The sequence below is a fragment of the Candoia aspera genome, chromosome 1 (assembly GCF_035149785.1).
Source record: "Candoia aspera isolate rCanAsp1 chromosome 1, rCanAsp1.hap2, whole genome shotgun sequence".
NCBI classification, from domain to species: Eukaryota; Metazoa; Chordata; class Lepidosauria; order Squamata; family Boidae; genus Candoia; species Candoia aspera.
Genome location: NC_086153.1, coordinates 149,396,833 through 149,412,567, shown reverse-complemented (window position 1 = coordinate 149,412,567; position 15,735 = coordinate 149,396,833). Strand labels below are relative to the sequence as shown.

General features: G+C 42.5%; 1 protein-coding gene across 1 annotated transcript in view; it reads right to left on the bottom strand.

Annotated features, from left to right (window-relative positions):
- Nucleotides 1–715: 715 nt before the first annotated feature.
- Nucleotides 716–15,735, bottom strand: part of LHFPL6 (LHFPL tetraspan subfamily member 6) — a 45,397-nt gene continuing 30,377 nt past the window's right edge. The window contains exons 3-4 of the mRNA XM_063315625.1: nt 11,863–11,961; nt 716–3,487 (exon numbers count right to left, since the gene is read on the bottom strand). Coding sequence (XP_063171695.1) covers nt 3,369–3,487; nt 11,863–11,961 — 218 coding nt within the window. The 3' untranslated portion in view covers nt 716–3,368. The remainder of the gene's footprint in view (nt 3,488–11,862; nt 11,962–15,735) is intronic.

Sequence of the window (15,735 nt, the reverse complement as noted above, 5' to 3'; positions counted from 1 at the left end):
AAGTCAGGAAATCCCAGGACTGTAAGCTAGACTGGAAAATCAAAGGAATCTTAGGAGGCAAAGGCAAACCACTTCTATATTGTACAAAAATCAAACCCAAAATCCCAGCATGGAGATGTACTCACGGGGAACTGAACTCCGCTTCTGAAAGTCTTTATCTTTTACTTAATGCTGGAGTGTTTTCACATTGTTTTAATGAAAGTTGCTCTGGTCACTGCAATAATTCCCCTTTCTAGTATACTCCTCTCATTCCTCTTTCTAATATACTCACATATATTCTGATACTTCGGCTCCTACAGGCCTGTAGGTTGGGGGCCCAGAGACTTGGGTTCTGTGCACAGTGGCAGCTATGCAGGATGCAACTCCCCTTTATGACCATTTTGGAAATGTGATTCCACACATAGAGACAAGGGCTATTTCTTGCACCTCTTCTCCGCTGCTAGAGAAGCCAGGCAGCTTTGCATCAGAAGGCATAAGCGGCTGTCTAGCACGGGGCGAGACTTCTAGCCCTTCGCTTTTTCTGACAGAAAGCAAGGCCTCCCATTTCCCCCTTATTCTGCCAAGCCCTGTTCCAGCGTGCGGCATGGTCTGCATGTCTGTGATCATCTTGCTCCTATGATCAGTACAGGGAGAGATTAAACCATGGGTAGTCAGCATTTGCTTAGGTTTAGGACTAAGCCAAATGTTTGATTGTATGAAAAAAAGTACAGTACAGTTGAAGAAGACATTTATTTATACAGATTCTAAAGTACTAACAAAATAGTACATATTGCATTATAAAAATGAATATTAAAATAAACAATACAGCACAATACAACAATAATTACTAACAGCATTAGTAATAAAAACTGGAAGATGCTTTTCATTGCTCTTGCATAAGTGGTAATATTTTACTGTGCCACACACATTAGTGTCACTGGACAGAACTGTCCCTTGGTAGGAATACTCTTAGCTAAAAGGCTACATATGCTGAGTATAATATTGCATTTTTAATAACATTGAAAATGTTGAGATTAATAAAATTGATATAGGTCTGAAAATGACATTAATAAAACTTGAGAACACACATACCTATACTATATAAAATACTGGAAAAATGGTCCCTAAGTCCATTAGAGCTTTTGTTTGTTTAAAATGTGGCATAATACTGAAATTCAAATTTATCACGCACGCGTGCACACAAAAACTAAGTGCACAGGGTATTTATTGCAGTTGCTCTACTCCACAGTATTGGTATTAGAGGGTCTTTCCCCACAATGCAATCGAGTGGGATGTGCAAAGCATTTTGTCCCTGAATGTTCCGACTCTGATACTGGCTGTTTGCAGATCCGATCCCTTCTGAAACATTCAGAATGGACTGGAACAATCTGGGTTGGAGGTTTTGCACCCCATTAGCAACGATAAAATATGCAGGGAATATAGTGCTCACAATGAAATAAAACCAGCCCAGTAAAAGTGGTGGCCTGACTCCATGGCCTTGTGCATCACCAAAATAGGTGTGCTCTGTCCACATAAAGGAAACTCCACATTGCAGCAAGCCTTGTGCAGCCCTTCCCTTCACGTGAGAGTTATGAGCAGCCACAGAGGTAGTGGCGTTTCCCCTGTTGCCCTTCCCTGTGAATATGTGAAGGAAAGAAAGGAGAAAAGGGCATATTTATATCTTACGTTAATTCTCTCCAAGGGAATGGGAAGAGGGAAAGCTTGGAGTAGAGTAGAGGAGAAATGTTCCCTTGTTCTTGTTTTAACGACCTGACAAAGGAGGAAGGTTTGTACGTACTATGCTTCAGGCTTACGAAAAAGGGGTAGAGCACGTATGCTTACGTAGCTGATCACAGATGGAAATGGAAGTTCAGGGGAAAATACATGGGTGAAGATTAAGAAACATGGATTAAATAAGGGGCTGAAGAGACTTGTAAGAGGGAGGAGGGATAAGAAGATTGTAGTTATCTGTTGAAAAGGTTGGAAGTCATATGTTCCTTAACTTTAGTTTTTTCTCTTTTTTATTTCTTGAACTTCTTCCCTTTTTCTTCTTTTGATTTGTCTTTTATTCTATGAAAAAAAGATCTTAATAAATATAAATCTAAAAAAAGAAGTTCAGGGGAAAATATATTGGGAAGATGTATGTGGCTTTGCACAACTGGATGAAAAATCTTTTGAACGTGTGCGATAGTGTGAAAAAAATAGGTCTGATCACACTTCACACTATAGGTAAATATCTTATGATAGCTTTTACTGACATGAATTCTGCCTCATGGGGGCATTTGGAAGTTGAAGAGGATATTAATGTGGTGTTGAATTCATTCCACACCTGCCAACTTTCTGTTTCCAACTGTCCAATAAAATCTTTTTTTTTAAATATGAAAAAGCAGTTGTGTCTCACTACCCAGACTTTTATAAAATAGGTAATTTGGCCAAATCTGTATGTAATCTGTAAATGAAGCAATGAGCTGAGACGTGCGTTGGTCAAGACAGAGAAATGTCTGGAGTAGATTTCTGTGCTTTTTAGGTAGAGGTGAAAAGATTTTTGTTGGTTTTAGAAATGTGCCTGAGTAACAGTGACTGCCACAGCAATTTACTACTCAAACTGCTTTGTTACACACACACACACACACACACACACACACACACACACAGGCAGATTGGTCAAATGTCTGAAGGCTATACATTTTTTTTAAAAAACTGATCCATGAGGCTACCATTTGTTGTGTGTGTTTGAAGGAAAAGTGTCTGTGCAAATGTAGGAAGCTGTGCTTTCAAAGAGTCTCACAAAAAAGGCCCCTGCCTCTTTCGGATTAAATTCAACAAATCATACTCCGCAGGGGACCAATCCACCAGCCTGGGATGCCTTTAAAGGCAAACTGTGTTAAGGCCTGAAAACAGGGCTCCCTATGTACACGCATGTGACAACCACGCTTTAGGAAAACTGGCACTTGCTCAGTCAAGCAGGTTACAAAACGGGGAAGGAACGCTCCCTTTCTTCCCTATTTGCTGACACGGCAGAGAAACCTTTCTAAGGCCAAATGCTGTGTTCGAAGACAGTGTTCTTTAACTCTCTTCAACTGAGGGTGTGCTAAAATTCCATCACTTCATGACAGGGGTTACTTCTTGTTGTTGGACTATGCCCATAACCGGCTAGGAAGAATGCAGTTAGTGCCCAGCCCCTGAGGATTCTCGGCTTGAGGTTCTCCTTAAGAGCCAGAGAACCTCCTTCCTATTCACAGCGTCACACATCAGTTCCAACTTCACTGACTTGTTTGCATTTACCTGGCTACAATTAAGAGTATGCATCTTCTCAAGAAAACTTACAAACTGTTCCCCCCACCCCCATCCCCAAAACTGGTTCATTTTGTTCTGTTGTTTTTCTGGCTTTAATAAGGATATTGTTTTTGTTTCTTGCCAGAGAAACAGGCCAGCCAAGTGCATATCAACATTGCCACTGCAGCTCCTCCTCCTGTACAGTAGTAAGCCCAGCCAATTTCACAGGTGCCTACAGGGGGGACAAAAGACACACACAAGGACAATATTATTGGAAGTGCTGTCCTCCTTTTCCTGATCTTTCCCCCCACTGGAATAATAGCATTTTAATGCCATATTTAATAATTGAAGGAAAACACATGTATTCATAGGCCATATTCATTTGTTCCCCACCCACAAGGTTTGTAAACATTTTAGTGGCTCTGTGTATGCTGATAAGTAGGGCGAGGATTTCTGTGACATGTCATATTTTTTCTGGATCTTTTATTTGAATTTATAAGTAAGTTAAAACATGTTTTAGAGTAATCTGGTGAGTATTAGATGCTTTTTATTTGGCCTGAAAAGTCATATTTTGATTTTCTAAAGGTGTTATGTCCTATTTCTGCTTAATTTTGTAACAAACGCCATATTTTGGTCATTGGCAACCCTCTTGATAAGCCAGCAAGTTTGAGCCAGCAAAGAAAGTGAGAATTTGCCTGTTTTTTTTTCTTTTTCTTATTCGCTCCCCAACTCAGGGAGGTGTGTGTGTGTGAGAGAAAGAGAGAGAAGTGGGAACAAAGGCTTCTTCCCTGACCAGGCCTGAAAAAAAAGGTGAGAATTTGCCTGTTTTTCCTTTTCCTTATTTGCTCCCCAACTCAGGTGTATGTGTGTTCGAGGTGGTGGAGTCACATGAGAGCTGCAATCTGATTTCAACATGCCTAAAAGTAGATGTTCAGTGAGTGTGAAATTATAGTGTCTTGCTCAAGAATTTAGGGAGCAGATTTTCAGTAGCGATGGTGATATTTTTTTTTGTAAATTGTGTGAAGTTAAGGTATCGACCCAAAAGCATTTTAATATTCAACAATATTGTGACATTGTGAAACACAAGAGTTGTTTAGCAAGATTTACCTTCACTGAGAACAGGCAATGTCTCGTTTTCGAGAGAGCTGCTTCTTCAACTGCAGGTTCATCAAATACCCAGTAAGAATTTTGTAAGGACCTCTGTACAATGATGGTTACTTCAAACATTCCCTTAATGAAATTAGTTAGTGGTAGCCTTAGGCATTTTTTGGAGAAGTACAGTTGATTCCAAATGAATCAACTGTAAGGAAAAATTACATCTCTGCCTGCTATGAAGATGAGTTAGGAAAGGTAAGATCTGCTGTTGACAACAATAAGATATGGGTTTCAATAGATGAAGCAAGTGAAGATATGTAGCCAATGTTATTATTGGCACTCTGAAATGTGACAAGCCTGGTGAAGTATTTCTTCTAACATGTGAAACTACAAAAAGTAAACAATTCCACTATTGCTATGCTCTTTGACGATTCTATGAAACTACTCTGGCCGGATGGTGTAAAAAGGGGAAATATCCTTCTCTTTGTAACAGATGCCGCTCCATACATGACTAAAGCAGCCAAGGGACTTAAACTTCTTTATCCAAAAATGATCCATATCACATACCTTGCACATGGTTTACACAGAGTGGCTGAAGAGATTCGAAGCAACTATCCTGATGTAGATAAGATAATTCCAGATAGGAAAAAAATGTTCATTAAAGCTCCACTTCGAGTACAAAAGTTCAAAGAAATTGCTACTACTTTGGCTCTCCCTCCCCAACCTGTCGTGACATGTTGGGGGACTTTGCTGGATGCAGCTATGTATTATTTCACAAATTATGCTTCCTTGCAGCGGATAATTAAAGAATTTGACTGTTGTGAATCTTCATCAAGATTGTGCAAGATTCCTTTTCTGAAACCTTGGCTGGAAACTTAGCATATATAGGATCTAACTTCAGTGGATTATCAAGAGCAATCACCCACCTTGAAACTGTAGAAATGGAACTTAGTGATGCACTGAACATTGTAAAACAAACTGAGAGTGATTTAAAGCAAGCAAAGGGGAAAGTGGCTGAAAAAATTAGTGATAAACTGCAAAGAGCGCTGCAATCACTTTGCAAAATAAGTAACATTCTAAATGGACTCGAAGCAAAATTGGAAGACTTCAAGCCAGAATTTTCTCCAGATGAGTTTGCTTTTTTCAAATTTGTTCCTATAACCTCTTGTGATGTTGAACGGAGCTTCTCCAGATACAAGCACATACTGGTGGACAACAGGAGTTTTCACTTTGATAACCTCAGGATGCACGTGGTCATGCAATGCAATTCTGCTGTTAATGAAAACTAATCCAGGGATGAGCATTTTACTCTCAAAATGTTTATTTGATTCCTTCAATACTAGCACTGCTGCACTGGAAGTGAAGAAGAATAAACCTTTTAATTTGTGTGTGTGTGTAAGCACAGATTTTTAAAAATGGAGTGCTAATTTCAGAAAAATTGTAAAGTCATATTTTTGCTTTAAAAGTCATATTTAAATAGTTTTAAGGTAATAAATGCTTGCATATTTCTAACATTTTTAGGTCATAGAAATCCTTGCCCTACTGATAAGCAAAGGAGTGAAGTTTTCTTAACTTTAAGAATTATGCCTGCATAGGTCAAGCACCTAGGTTTTTGGGGGTTGTATAGAAATGAACACTCACCAGAGTTTTTAGGGTTCTAAAAACTCGTTTTATATTTAAAAACTGTGTTCGTATAGCTGTCCCTGCACCTAGCTTAGCTTGCTGGATTCATTACTTAACCTGGACAGACATAAGCCTCCTCTAAAAGCAGCACTGAGAATGACACAAAGAGAACCAGGACAACTTTAATTTTTTTTTTTTAGATTTTTTTTATCCCGCCTTTATTATTTTTATAAATAACTCAAGGTAGGGACTTCAGCAAAGGATCGTTACCTTGTCATGGAGCTGGAGCTTTTTTTTTTAATCCCACCTTTATTATTTTTATAAATAACTCAAGGTGGGGACTTCAGCAAAGGATCGTTACCTTGTGGTGCTGGAGCTTGAGCACCTCAATGATGCCATGAGCTAAACTGTGAAGGGCCACCCAAGACGGGAAGGTCATGACAGAGAGGTCAGACTAAACGCGATCCCTGGGGAAGGTAATGGCAACCCAACCCAGTATTCTTGCCATGAAAACTAAATGGATCAGTACAACCAGAGATATGTTGGTATACCATCGGAAGATGAGACCCCCAGGTCGGAAGATGGTCAAAATGCTACTGGGGAGGAGCAGAGGATGAGCTCAACTAGCCCCAGACGTGATGACGCAGCTAGCTCAAAGCCGAAAGGACGGCTAGCGGCCGACGATGCTGGTAGTGAATGGCGAATCTGATGTTCTAAGGATCAACACACCATTGGAACCTGGAATGTAAGATCTATGAGCCAGGGCAAATTGGATGTGGTTATTGGTGAGATGTCAAGATTAAAGATAGACATTTTGGGCATCAATGAACTGAAATGGACTGGAATGGGCCACTTCACATCAAATGACCACCAGATCTACTACTGTGGACAAGAGGACCACAGAAGAAATGGAGTAGCCTTCATAATTAATAGTAAAGTGGCTAAAGCAGTGCTTGGATACAATCCAAAAAACGATAGAATGATCTCAATTCGAATTCAGGGCAAGCCATCTAACATCACAGTGATCCAAATATACGCCCCAACCACAAATGCTGAAGAAGGTGAGGTAGATAAGTTCTATGAGGATCTGCAGCACCTACTGGACAACATGCCTAAAAGAGACGTTATTTTCATCACAGGAGACTGGAATGCTAAGGTGGGCAGTCAAATGACACCTGGAATTAGAGGTAAGCATGGCCTGGGAGAACAAAACGAAGCAGGACATAGGCTGATAGAATTTTGCCAAGACAACTCACTCTGCATAACAAACACTCTCTTTCAACTACCTAACAGATGGCTTTATACTTCACCAGATGGACAACACCGAAATCAGATTGACTACATCCTTTGCAGCCAAAGGTGGCGGACATCTATACAGTCGGTAAAAACAAGACCTGGAGCTGACTATATTCAGATCACGAACGTCTTATTGCACAATTTAGGATCAGACTAAAGAGATTAGGGAAGACCCACAGATCAGCTAGATATGAGCTGACTAATATTCCTAAGGAATATGCAGTGGAGGTGAAGAATAGATTTAAGGGACTGGACTTAGTAGATAGGGTCCCGGAAGAACTATGGACAGAAGTTCACAACATTGTTCAGGAGGTGGCAACAAAATACATCCCAAAGAAAGAGAAAACCAAGAAGGCAAAATGGCTGTCTGCTGAGACACTAGAAGTAGCCCAAGAAAGAAGGAAAGCAAAAGGCAACAGTGATAGGGGGAGATAAGCCCAATTAAATGCAAAATTCCAGAGGTTAGCCAGAAGAGACAAGGAATTATTTTTAAACAAGCAACGTGCGGAAGTGGAAGAAGACAATAGAATAGGAAGGACAAGAGACCTCTTCCAGAAAATTAGAAACATCGGAGGTAAATTCCAGGCAAAAATGGGTATGATCAAAAACAAAGATGGCAAGGACCTAACAGAAGAAGAAGAGATCAAGAAACGGTGGCAAGAATATACGGAAGACCTGTATAGGAAGGATAACAATATCAGGGATAGCTTTGACGGTGTGGTCAGTGAGCTAGAGCCAGACATCCTGAAGAGTGAGGTTGAATGGGCCTGAAGAAGCATTGCTAATAACAAGGCAGCAGGAGACGACGGCATCCCAGCTGAACTGTTCAAAATCTTGCAAGATGATGCTGTCAAGGTAATGCATGCTATATGCCAGCAAATTTGGAAAACACAAGAATGGCCATCAGATTGGAAAAAATCAACTTATATCCCCATAGCAAAAAAGGGAAATACTAAAGAACGTTCAAACTATCAAACAGTGGCACTCATTTCACATGCCAGTAAGGTAATGCTCAAGATCCTGCAAGGTAGACTTCAGCAATTCATGGAGTGAGAATTGCCAGATGTACAAGCTGGGTTTAGAAAAGGCAGAGGAACTAGGGACCAAATTGCCAATATCCGCTGGATAATGGAAAAAGCCAGGGAGTTTCAGAAAAACATCTATTTCTGTTTTATTAACTATTCTAAAGCCTTTGACTGTGTACACCATAACAAATTGTGGCAAGTTCTTAGCGGTATGGGGATACCAAGTCATCTTATATGCCTCCTGAAGAATCTGTATAACGACCAAGTAACAACAGTAAGAACAGACCACAGAATAACGGACTGGTTTAAGATTGGGAAAGGAGTACAGCAGGGCTGTATACTCTCACCCTACCTATTCAACTTGTATGCAGAACACATCATGCAACATGCTGGGCTTGAGGAATCCAAGGCTGGAGTTAAAATCGCTGGAAGAAACATTAACAATCTCAGATATGCAGATGATACCACTTTGATGGCTGAAAGCGGAGAGGAACTGAGGAGCCTTATGAAGGTGAAAGAAGAAAGTGCAAAAGCTGGCTTGCAGCTAAACCTCAAAAAAACCAAGATTATGGCAACCAGCTTGATTGATAACTGGCAAATAGAGGGAGAAAACGTAGAGGCAGTGACAGACTTTGTATTTCTAGGTGCAAAGATTAACGCAGATGCTGACTGCAGCCAGGAAATCAGAAGACGCTTAATCCTTGGGAGAAGAGCAATGACAAATCTCGATAAAATAGTCAAGAGCAGAGATATCACACTGACAACAAAGGTCTGCATAGTTAAAGTAATGGTATTCCCAGTAGTAACATATGGCTGCGAGACCTGGATCATAAGGAAGGCTGAGCGAAGGAAGATAGATGCTTTAGAACTGTGGTGTTGGAGGAAAATTCTGAGAGTGCCTTGGACTACAAGAAGATCAAACCAGTCCATCCTCCAGGAAATAAAGCCAGACTGCTCACTTGAGGGAATGGTATTAAAGGCAAAACTGAAATACTTTGGCCACATAATGAGAAGACAGGACACCCTGGAGAAGATGCTGATGCTATAGGGAAAGTGGAAGGCAAAAGGAAGAAGGGCCGACCAAGGGCAAGATGGATGGATGACATTCTAGAGGTGATGGACTCGTCCCTGGGGGAGCTGGGGGTGTTGGCGACTGACAGGAAGCTCTGGCGTGGGCTGGTCCATGAAGTCACAAAGAGTCGGAAGTGACTGAACAAATAAACAACAACGTGGGGAACATACCTCGTACTCCTTCCTCCTCCTATTTTCCCCACAACAATCCCGTGAGGTGGGTTGGGCTGAGAGAGAGGGACTGTACTTGGGACATAAACGCCCCGTTTGCACAACATGCCTAACTCAGTAAAGGGGGCGGGGGTGTTGGTGTATCTAGCAAACTGCAAAACCAATCAGCATTGGATTAAAGGGGATTAGCTGTAGCCCGAAACAGCTCTGGTAATGTGGGGCTAAGCAAGCATACCTCTCAGGTGTGATTAATGCTGTCTTCCTGCTGCTAGAAAAAAGTCCCAGTCATATAACAAATACTCGAAAAAGTTTGCCTCTCCTTCTGTTTTCCTGCTGCAACCAATGAACATTACACAAACCTAGCCAGTTGTGACTTACTCAGACGGTTAACAAAACTCTGGCTTCATGCAGTGTGTGAAATCAGCCAAAAAGTGATTCTCACATATCCTACCTCTTGGTTAGTTGAAATAGCTGATTATTATCCAATATTTGGGACAGGAAAAACTCTGGATGCCAGTTATTGGGGAGCAGGAATGGGAGGGTTCAGCTGCTTTTGTCAGCCATTTCTGAGATTTCCAAAGGTGCCTGGCCGCTAATTTGGGCTAGCCTAACCTTTGGACTGAATTAGCAGATTGCTGTTGCTCACTAATGCTGAGAACAGCTGTTAAGTAGAAAGGAAGAATGTTCTTAAACTGGCAGAGTCTAAAGTGCAGGAAAGTGCCCAGCTTTGCAAAGGCAATGAGAAAGGATGGGGAAGAGGTAGAAGCAATGAATACTGACATAGGTGTGCGTGGTGCTGAGTTAAAGGACTTAGTGAAGGATTTAGAGAAAGTGGCAATGTTGTTGGTTTGAGAAAGTGGTATGGCCAAAACAAACTCTCTGTGATGGCTACTGAGAAATATATGCAGATAACACATTAAACACATGCATACTAATCATAAATCTATTTCATTTCCTAGGAACATTTTCGTAACTTGAAGATTGAAATTTCCACTCTCAAATAGTTGACATTTAAAATAGAAGAGTGGTCTTAGATTAGCAAATCTGCACTGAGGCTAATGATTTTGTTCTGTCTCATCTTCCTTTTTGGGGTGGGTAATTTCATTCAAGGTAATTTTCCTTTCAATAAATATATATAAATTTGTCTGTGACTGTGGCAATTCTGGAGAGTGGGCAATGGAGTAGAAAGATAAACACTGAGATGTGTGAGAAAATGGGAAAAACATTTTAAAAAGTATACTTCAAAAGATTAAAACCAGATGCTCTGGGTAACAGTCAGAAGCTTTTGGAATTCAGGCACTCCGCCAGACAACTGCTATACACAGAATAAACTAGCCCTCATTGATTTGTTTGTTTGTTAGATTTATGATTTCATCCAGGAGCTGGAAGCAGCATGTGAAATGAGATTATCCATGGCTTTTAAAACCATAAATAGAAGGCACCTTGGCAGACCACAGGCAAGGGGCACTAGGCTACAGTTGACACTTACTTTCTGAGGCCGCCATCACTTTGTACAGTCTTAATGTTTCTTGGTTTAAACAGAGTAACTGGGGCAAACCAGGTTTGTGTTCCAGATGACTTGCGATTAATCTAGAGTGCCCTGTCGGAAGGTCTGGAGAAACATATATGAACTTTTAATCTGCTTTCTGTTGAAGTAATTCCCGATTTGGGGCCGTTATACTGAGGACATAGCACTGACTGAATTTTATTTCCTTATCCAGGCCGCACCTGGATATCTCTTAGGGAGCCAGGAACCATCTCTGGATCTGGAAAAAGGACATTCTTCCTCTACTTCCGTATGGTATAGGGGGACCTGGTCCTTTTTGGTTTCTGAGTGTAGGATCCCCACAATGACTGAGGATGACTATTTCTAAACAAGCTAAAGTCTACAACTGAAAGGTCTCACATTACAAGACTTGAAGTTAAAGTAATAAAGCAGGCAGAAATTAGGGAAGAATATATACTTGGGGACCCAGTTCACACAAAGTTCTAAACCATAATTATTTTTTAAAAATACTATTCTTATTCTTATTGCTTTACAAGTTAAGCAAACCCAGTAATTGTAGTTTATAAATGATTTGTATCTTAGCATGTTATGTAAACACAGCCAACTAAACTAGCACCTAGGCACAACCCTCTGGAGTGGTTTCACCTTAGTCATAGGTTGTGATTTTTGGCTGGGCAGCTCTTCCATTCCTTGGGGAACCTTTTTTTGTAACTGCATCTTTCCCTCTTTCTGGCTTTGTTGTGTCGACCGACGTTCTGAGCATTTCTGAAACTATTTGATTAAGGCCAATTTCCACGGGGTTAGGGTTATTCAACTTACCTAGTTCATACTGGCTGGAAAGGTTGCCACAGGCTTGTCGGACTTCTTCACTGTCCCAGCCCAGAGGATAGAGAGCACATCCAGCACCAATCAATAAACCTACAGGGAAAAGAAAGGATGGAGAGTGGCAACACCTCTTTAGCCAGACCATTGTAGTCAACGAACGGCAGCTTCTCCTTTAGTAGAAGGTTCTTCCCCCTGCCAAGGTTGGTGAGGACCCCATTTCTGATTATCTCCCTGTCTTCGTAACTCCCTTCTCGGGGTTGGCGGACCCTTGAGAAAAGAGTGGCGTGCTGGGTGCTCTACCTTCTTCTCTACTAAACAAACAAAAATTCAGATGGAATGTTTATCTTTGGACTTTATAGAAAGATTAAAGTTTTTGTGTTAATGCACAACATAAAATTGACAGCAAGGGGAGAAAAAAGGGAAGATTTATATCAGACCAAAGAAAAATTGGCCTAATTGCTGCTCTTTCTTAAGAGTTGCCGTTAGGTTTAGTTCAACTCAGGGTGATGTTACGGGCACGTCTGTGTTGTTTTCTTGACAGCAGTGTGGAAACAGTTCACCACTGCCTCTTCCAGGATTTTTTTCTTTTTTTCTTTTTGCTTGTAAATCCAGCTTGCAGCCCTGGGATCTTCTGGAAGCCTCCTGTCCAAGTACTACCCAGGTTCCATCTTGCTTAGCTTCTTAGGCTAGGCAGGCTCAGCTGAGTACCGCTACCTGCTGAGGCTGCCCGATTCTTTGCTCCACAAAAGACTAATACAATTATTGAAAAAGAGTACCTGTCAGCAATCCAAATGTAGATGTTATCTTATCAATTTGATATAATTATTATTTTGGCTATTCACCCTGCCCACCATCCATGCATGCATTCACGATTCTTGGTATCTTGATAAATTCTCCAGGAGTGTTTGCACCTAAAAATGCATGTACATGTGTCTTAAAAACTATTCCGCCCCCCCCCATTTAAGGCATAAAATAAAAACAGAACTCCCACACAATCTAAATCTAAGTATATTGGGTGCCCTAATTTATGTGCTTGGAAGCTATTCCTTAGGCAAAGCCACCAGTAAATGCAATGTATTTAACTTCAAATCAATAAACCTATCCAGACAGATTATCACTAGTTACCCCTTTGGTTTTGTGGATGCCATTTTGCATTCATTCAAGCTTTACGTCATAGTCTGCCACCAGAAGATTTTTTTTGTTACATTTCTAAATATTACTCTGCACCAGAGTAATATTTAGAAATGGAAAATTTCTAAGACTGATGTCTAAGTGTGATCACCCCAAACTGGCTTTATTTAAGAACCTACCAATTTTAGTTAAGTGGCATCCAGCACAATTTCCTCTCTCCTGCCCACTTTGAAGCCTAGAATAGTGAGAGCAAATAGGAGAACCCATCAGCCAATCAGGGCTCCCTCCAGTTGTCTAACAATAAAGTGCCAGAGCTCTCACTGTGGTAAGTGCACCACCTCCTAAGATATGGCAGTTTCTGAGTAACAAAGTCCTTTGCCCCTGCTTCACAGTGGATAAAAACAAATTGCTGCTTCATGCTTGTGTGTGTGTGTATTTGGCCATTAGCCAAGAAGAGGAAAAGCAAGATATTTGCATGAGAGAAGAGCCTTCTGGCCATCAAGATGTCTTGTCTTCTTACATTTAAATGCAAGCTGCTGAAACCTGTAGTGATATGCATTACACCATAGTTGTCATGTTCACTGTTTCAACGTGCACTGTACATCGTAACGTTTCACATGCCATGGTGCTGACGTGCGTTTCTGTTTGGGAAGGAGCTGCTGTGAATCCTTGTGCCAAGCTCTGTATCTATGTTCATTTCAATGGAATGTTTGGGTTATGTGCTCTGCTCAAGGACTTTTCCCACGGACGATCAGAAGCCGTTAGGAGTACCTGGGATTGCGAGCTTGGGAAGATTCTACGGGGGGAGGGATCTCATTTGCATTGAGGGTTTTTAGTTTGCATTTGGCGCGCTTTTATCATTCTCAGCTTTCTTTGTGATCCTGCATACTATTCTTTAATAAATCAGATATCTTTGCATTCCTGCTCATGAGTCTGAGAGTGTTTTAGAATAGGCATTCATTACATAAAGCTGAGAATGACCAAAGTTGTACCGTTAGCTCCTACCAAGATCAGTTTCTTGTGAGGGAAAATAGTTAACGATGGCCGAGTCCAAGCTCACGACCGGGGGACTTGAGGAGCCGGCTAGCTTGATGCCCGAGTCGACGGTCAAGAGCGGAGAACTGAGCCTCACCCCAGAACCTTCAGATTTCCGGCAGGATTCGAGTTTCAGCCCTGAGGTGGAGGAATCTAACGATGGGGGAGAACCAGAGCAACCGGCACCCAGCGAATCGCCCGCAGAGTTGATCACCTGGGATGCAACGGGAGAACCCCAGCCAGGGACGTCCCAAGCGTCCTGGAAGCATCGGTTCCCACTGACCCCAGACGTAGAATCTACCACGGTATCAACAGAGAGACAGCCTAACACGCGAGGGAGGGAGGAATCTCAAACCCCGGAAAGGCTAAGAGTGGTGGAAGCCAAAATAGAATTGATGGAGTACATGTTAAGAAACTTGTCTCTATCAATGGGGGGGCAGGGGAGGAACAACAGAGGTCCCAGCTTCACGCAACCATCCCCCATCCTCCCACCCGGACCGCCGGCAGAGCGGGGCCGGAGACGGCTCCGGGATGAATCTCCACCCCGCAGAGCGACAACTACCGTAACCTGGGGCCCAAACACTCAAGCAGCCGCTGGTTCCGCTCCAACAGGAGTGGGGGTGAAAGACTTTTCTGTCAAGTTTGATGGGGATCCAACCAAGTTATCTTTCTTTCTAACCAATGCTAAAGTTACATGAGGCAGTTTGGAGCATACTTCCCTTCCGAAGAGGCTAAGATAACTGCCCTTGCCACCAAGTTGAAGGGTTGGGCGGCTGACTGGTATGTTCAATTAAGTGAGGCTGACTCCCCTGAACTTGAGTATTTCGAGGACTTTATGGGGGTGTTAAAGCTGCATTTTGAGGATCCTCTGGCCAAGGCAAGAGCTAAGGCGGCGCTGAAGGATCTTACCCAGGGCCAGCTGTCTGTAGCTGATTATGCCCTGGAGTTTAAGGCTTTAGCTGGGAAAATCCCCAACTGGTCTCAGTCAACCTTAATAGAACGGTTTAAAGAGGGACTCAACCGGGACGTCCTACGATGGGCGTTGTGTAGAGATGACCCAGAGTCATTGTACGAATGGATCTGGCTGGCTGGCAAGGCTGAGCACGCCCAGCATACCTTCATGCAAACCAGACGACCTGAAAAACCACCAGCCACCATGAGGGGACCCCGAAGTGCCGCAACTGCTGCCCGGCCAGGCTATAGAGCCTGGGAAGAGGAGAGAGATCGGCGCTATGCAAGGGGTCAGTGTCTCTGATGCGGAAAGGATGGGCATCGAGCAGCTGATTGCCCAAAAGCCAAGGCTGGAGATTGAGCGGGCAAGCTGCCGGCCAAATCGCCCCCCCCTCGTGGCGGATGACAGCAGCTAAGGGGGCAGCCAACGCTGAGGAAGTATTCTACTTCTCGGGAGAGGCTGAAGATGACTCTAAGGAGCCGGCGGGAAACACCAGCCACCTGCCATGAAGAGCGCCTGCGGGGAGGTGGAGGAGGATGGGTGCAAGGATGCTATGGTGAGTGCTGACTGTCCCACTTTAGCAGTAAAAGTGAAATTGGGCTCCCGCACAAAGACTACAGAGGTCTGGGCTTTAGTTGACTCTGGGTGTTCCAGGTGTCTAATTCACCCTGATCTGGTTGCTGCTTTGGACCTGCCTAGCTTCCCCCTCCAGCAGCCTTTGATCTTTACACAGTTGGATGGTTCAACGG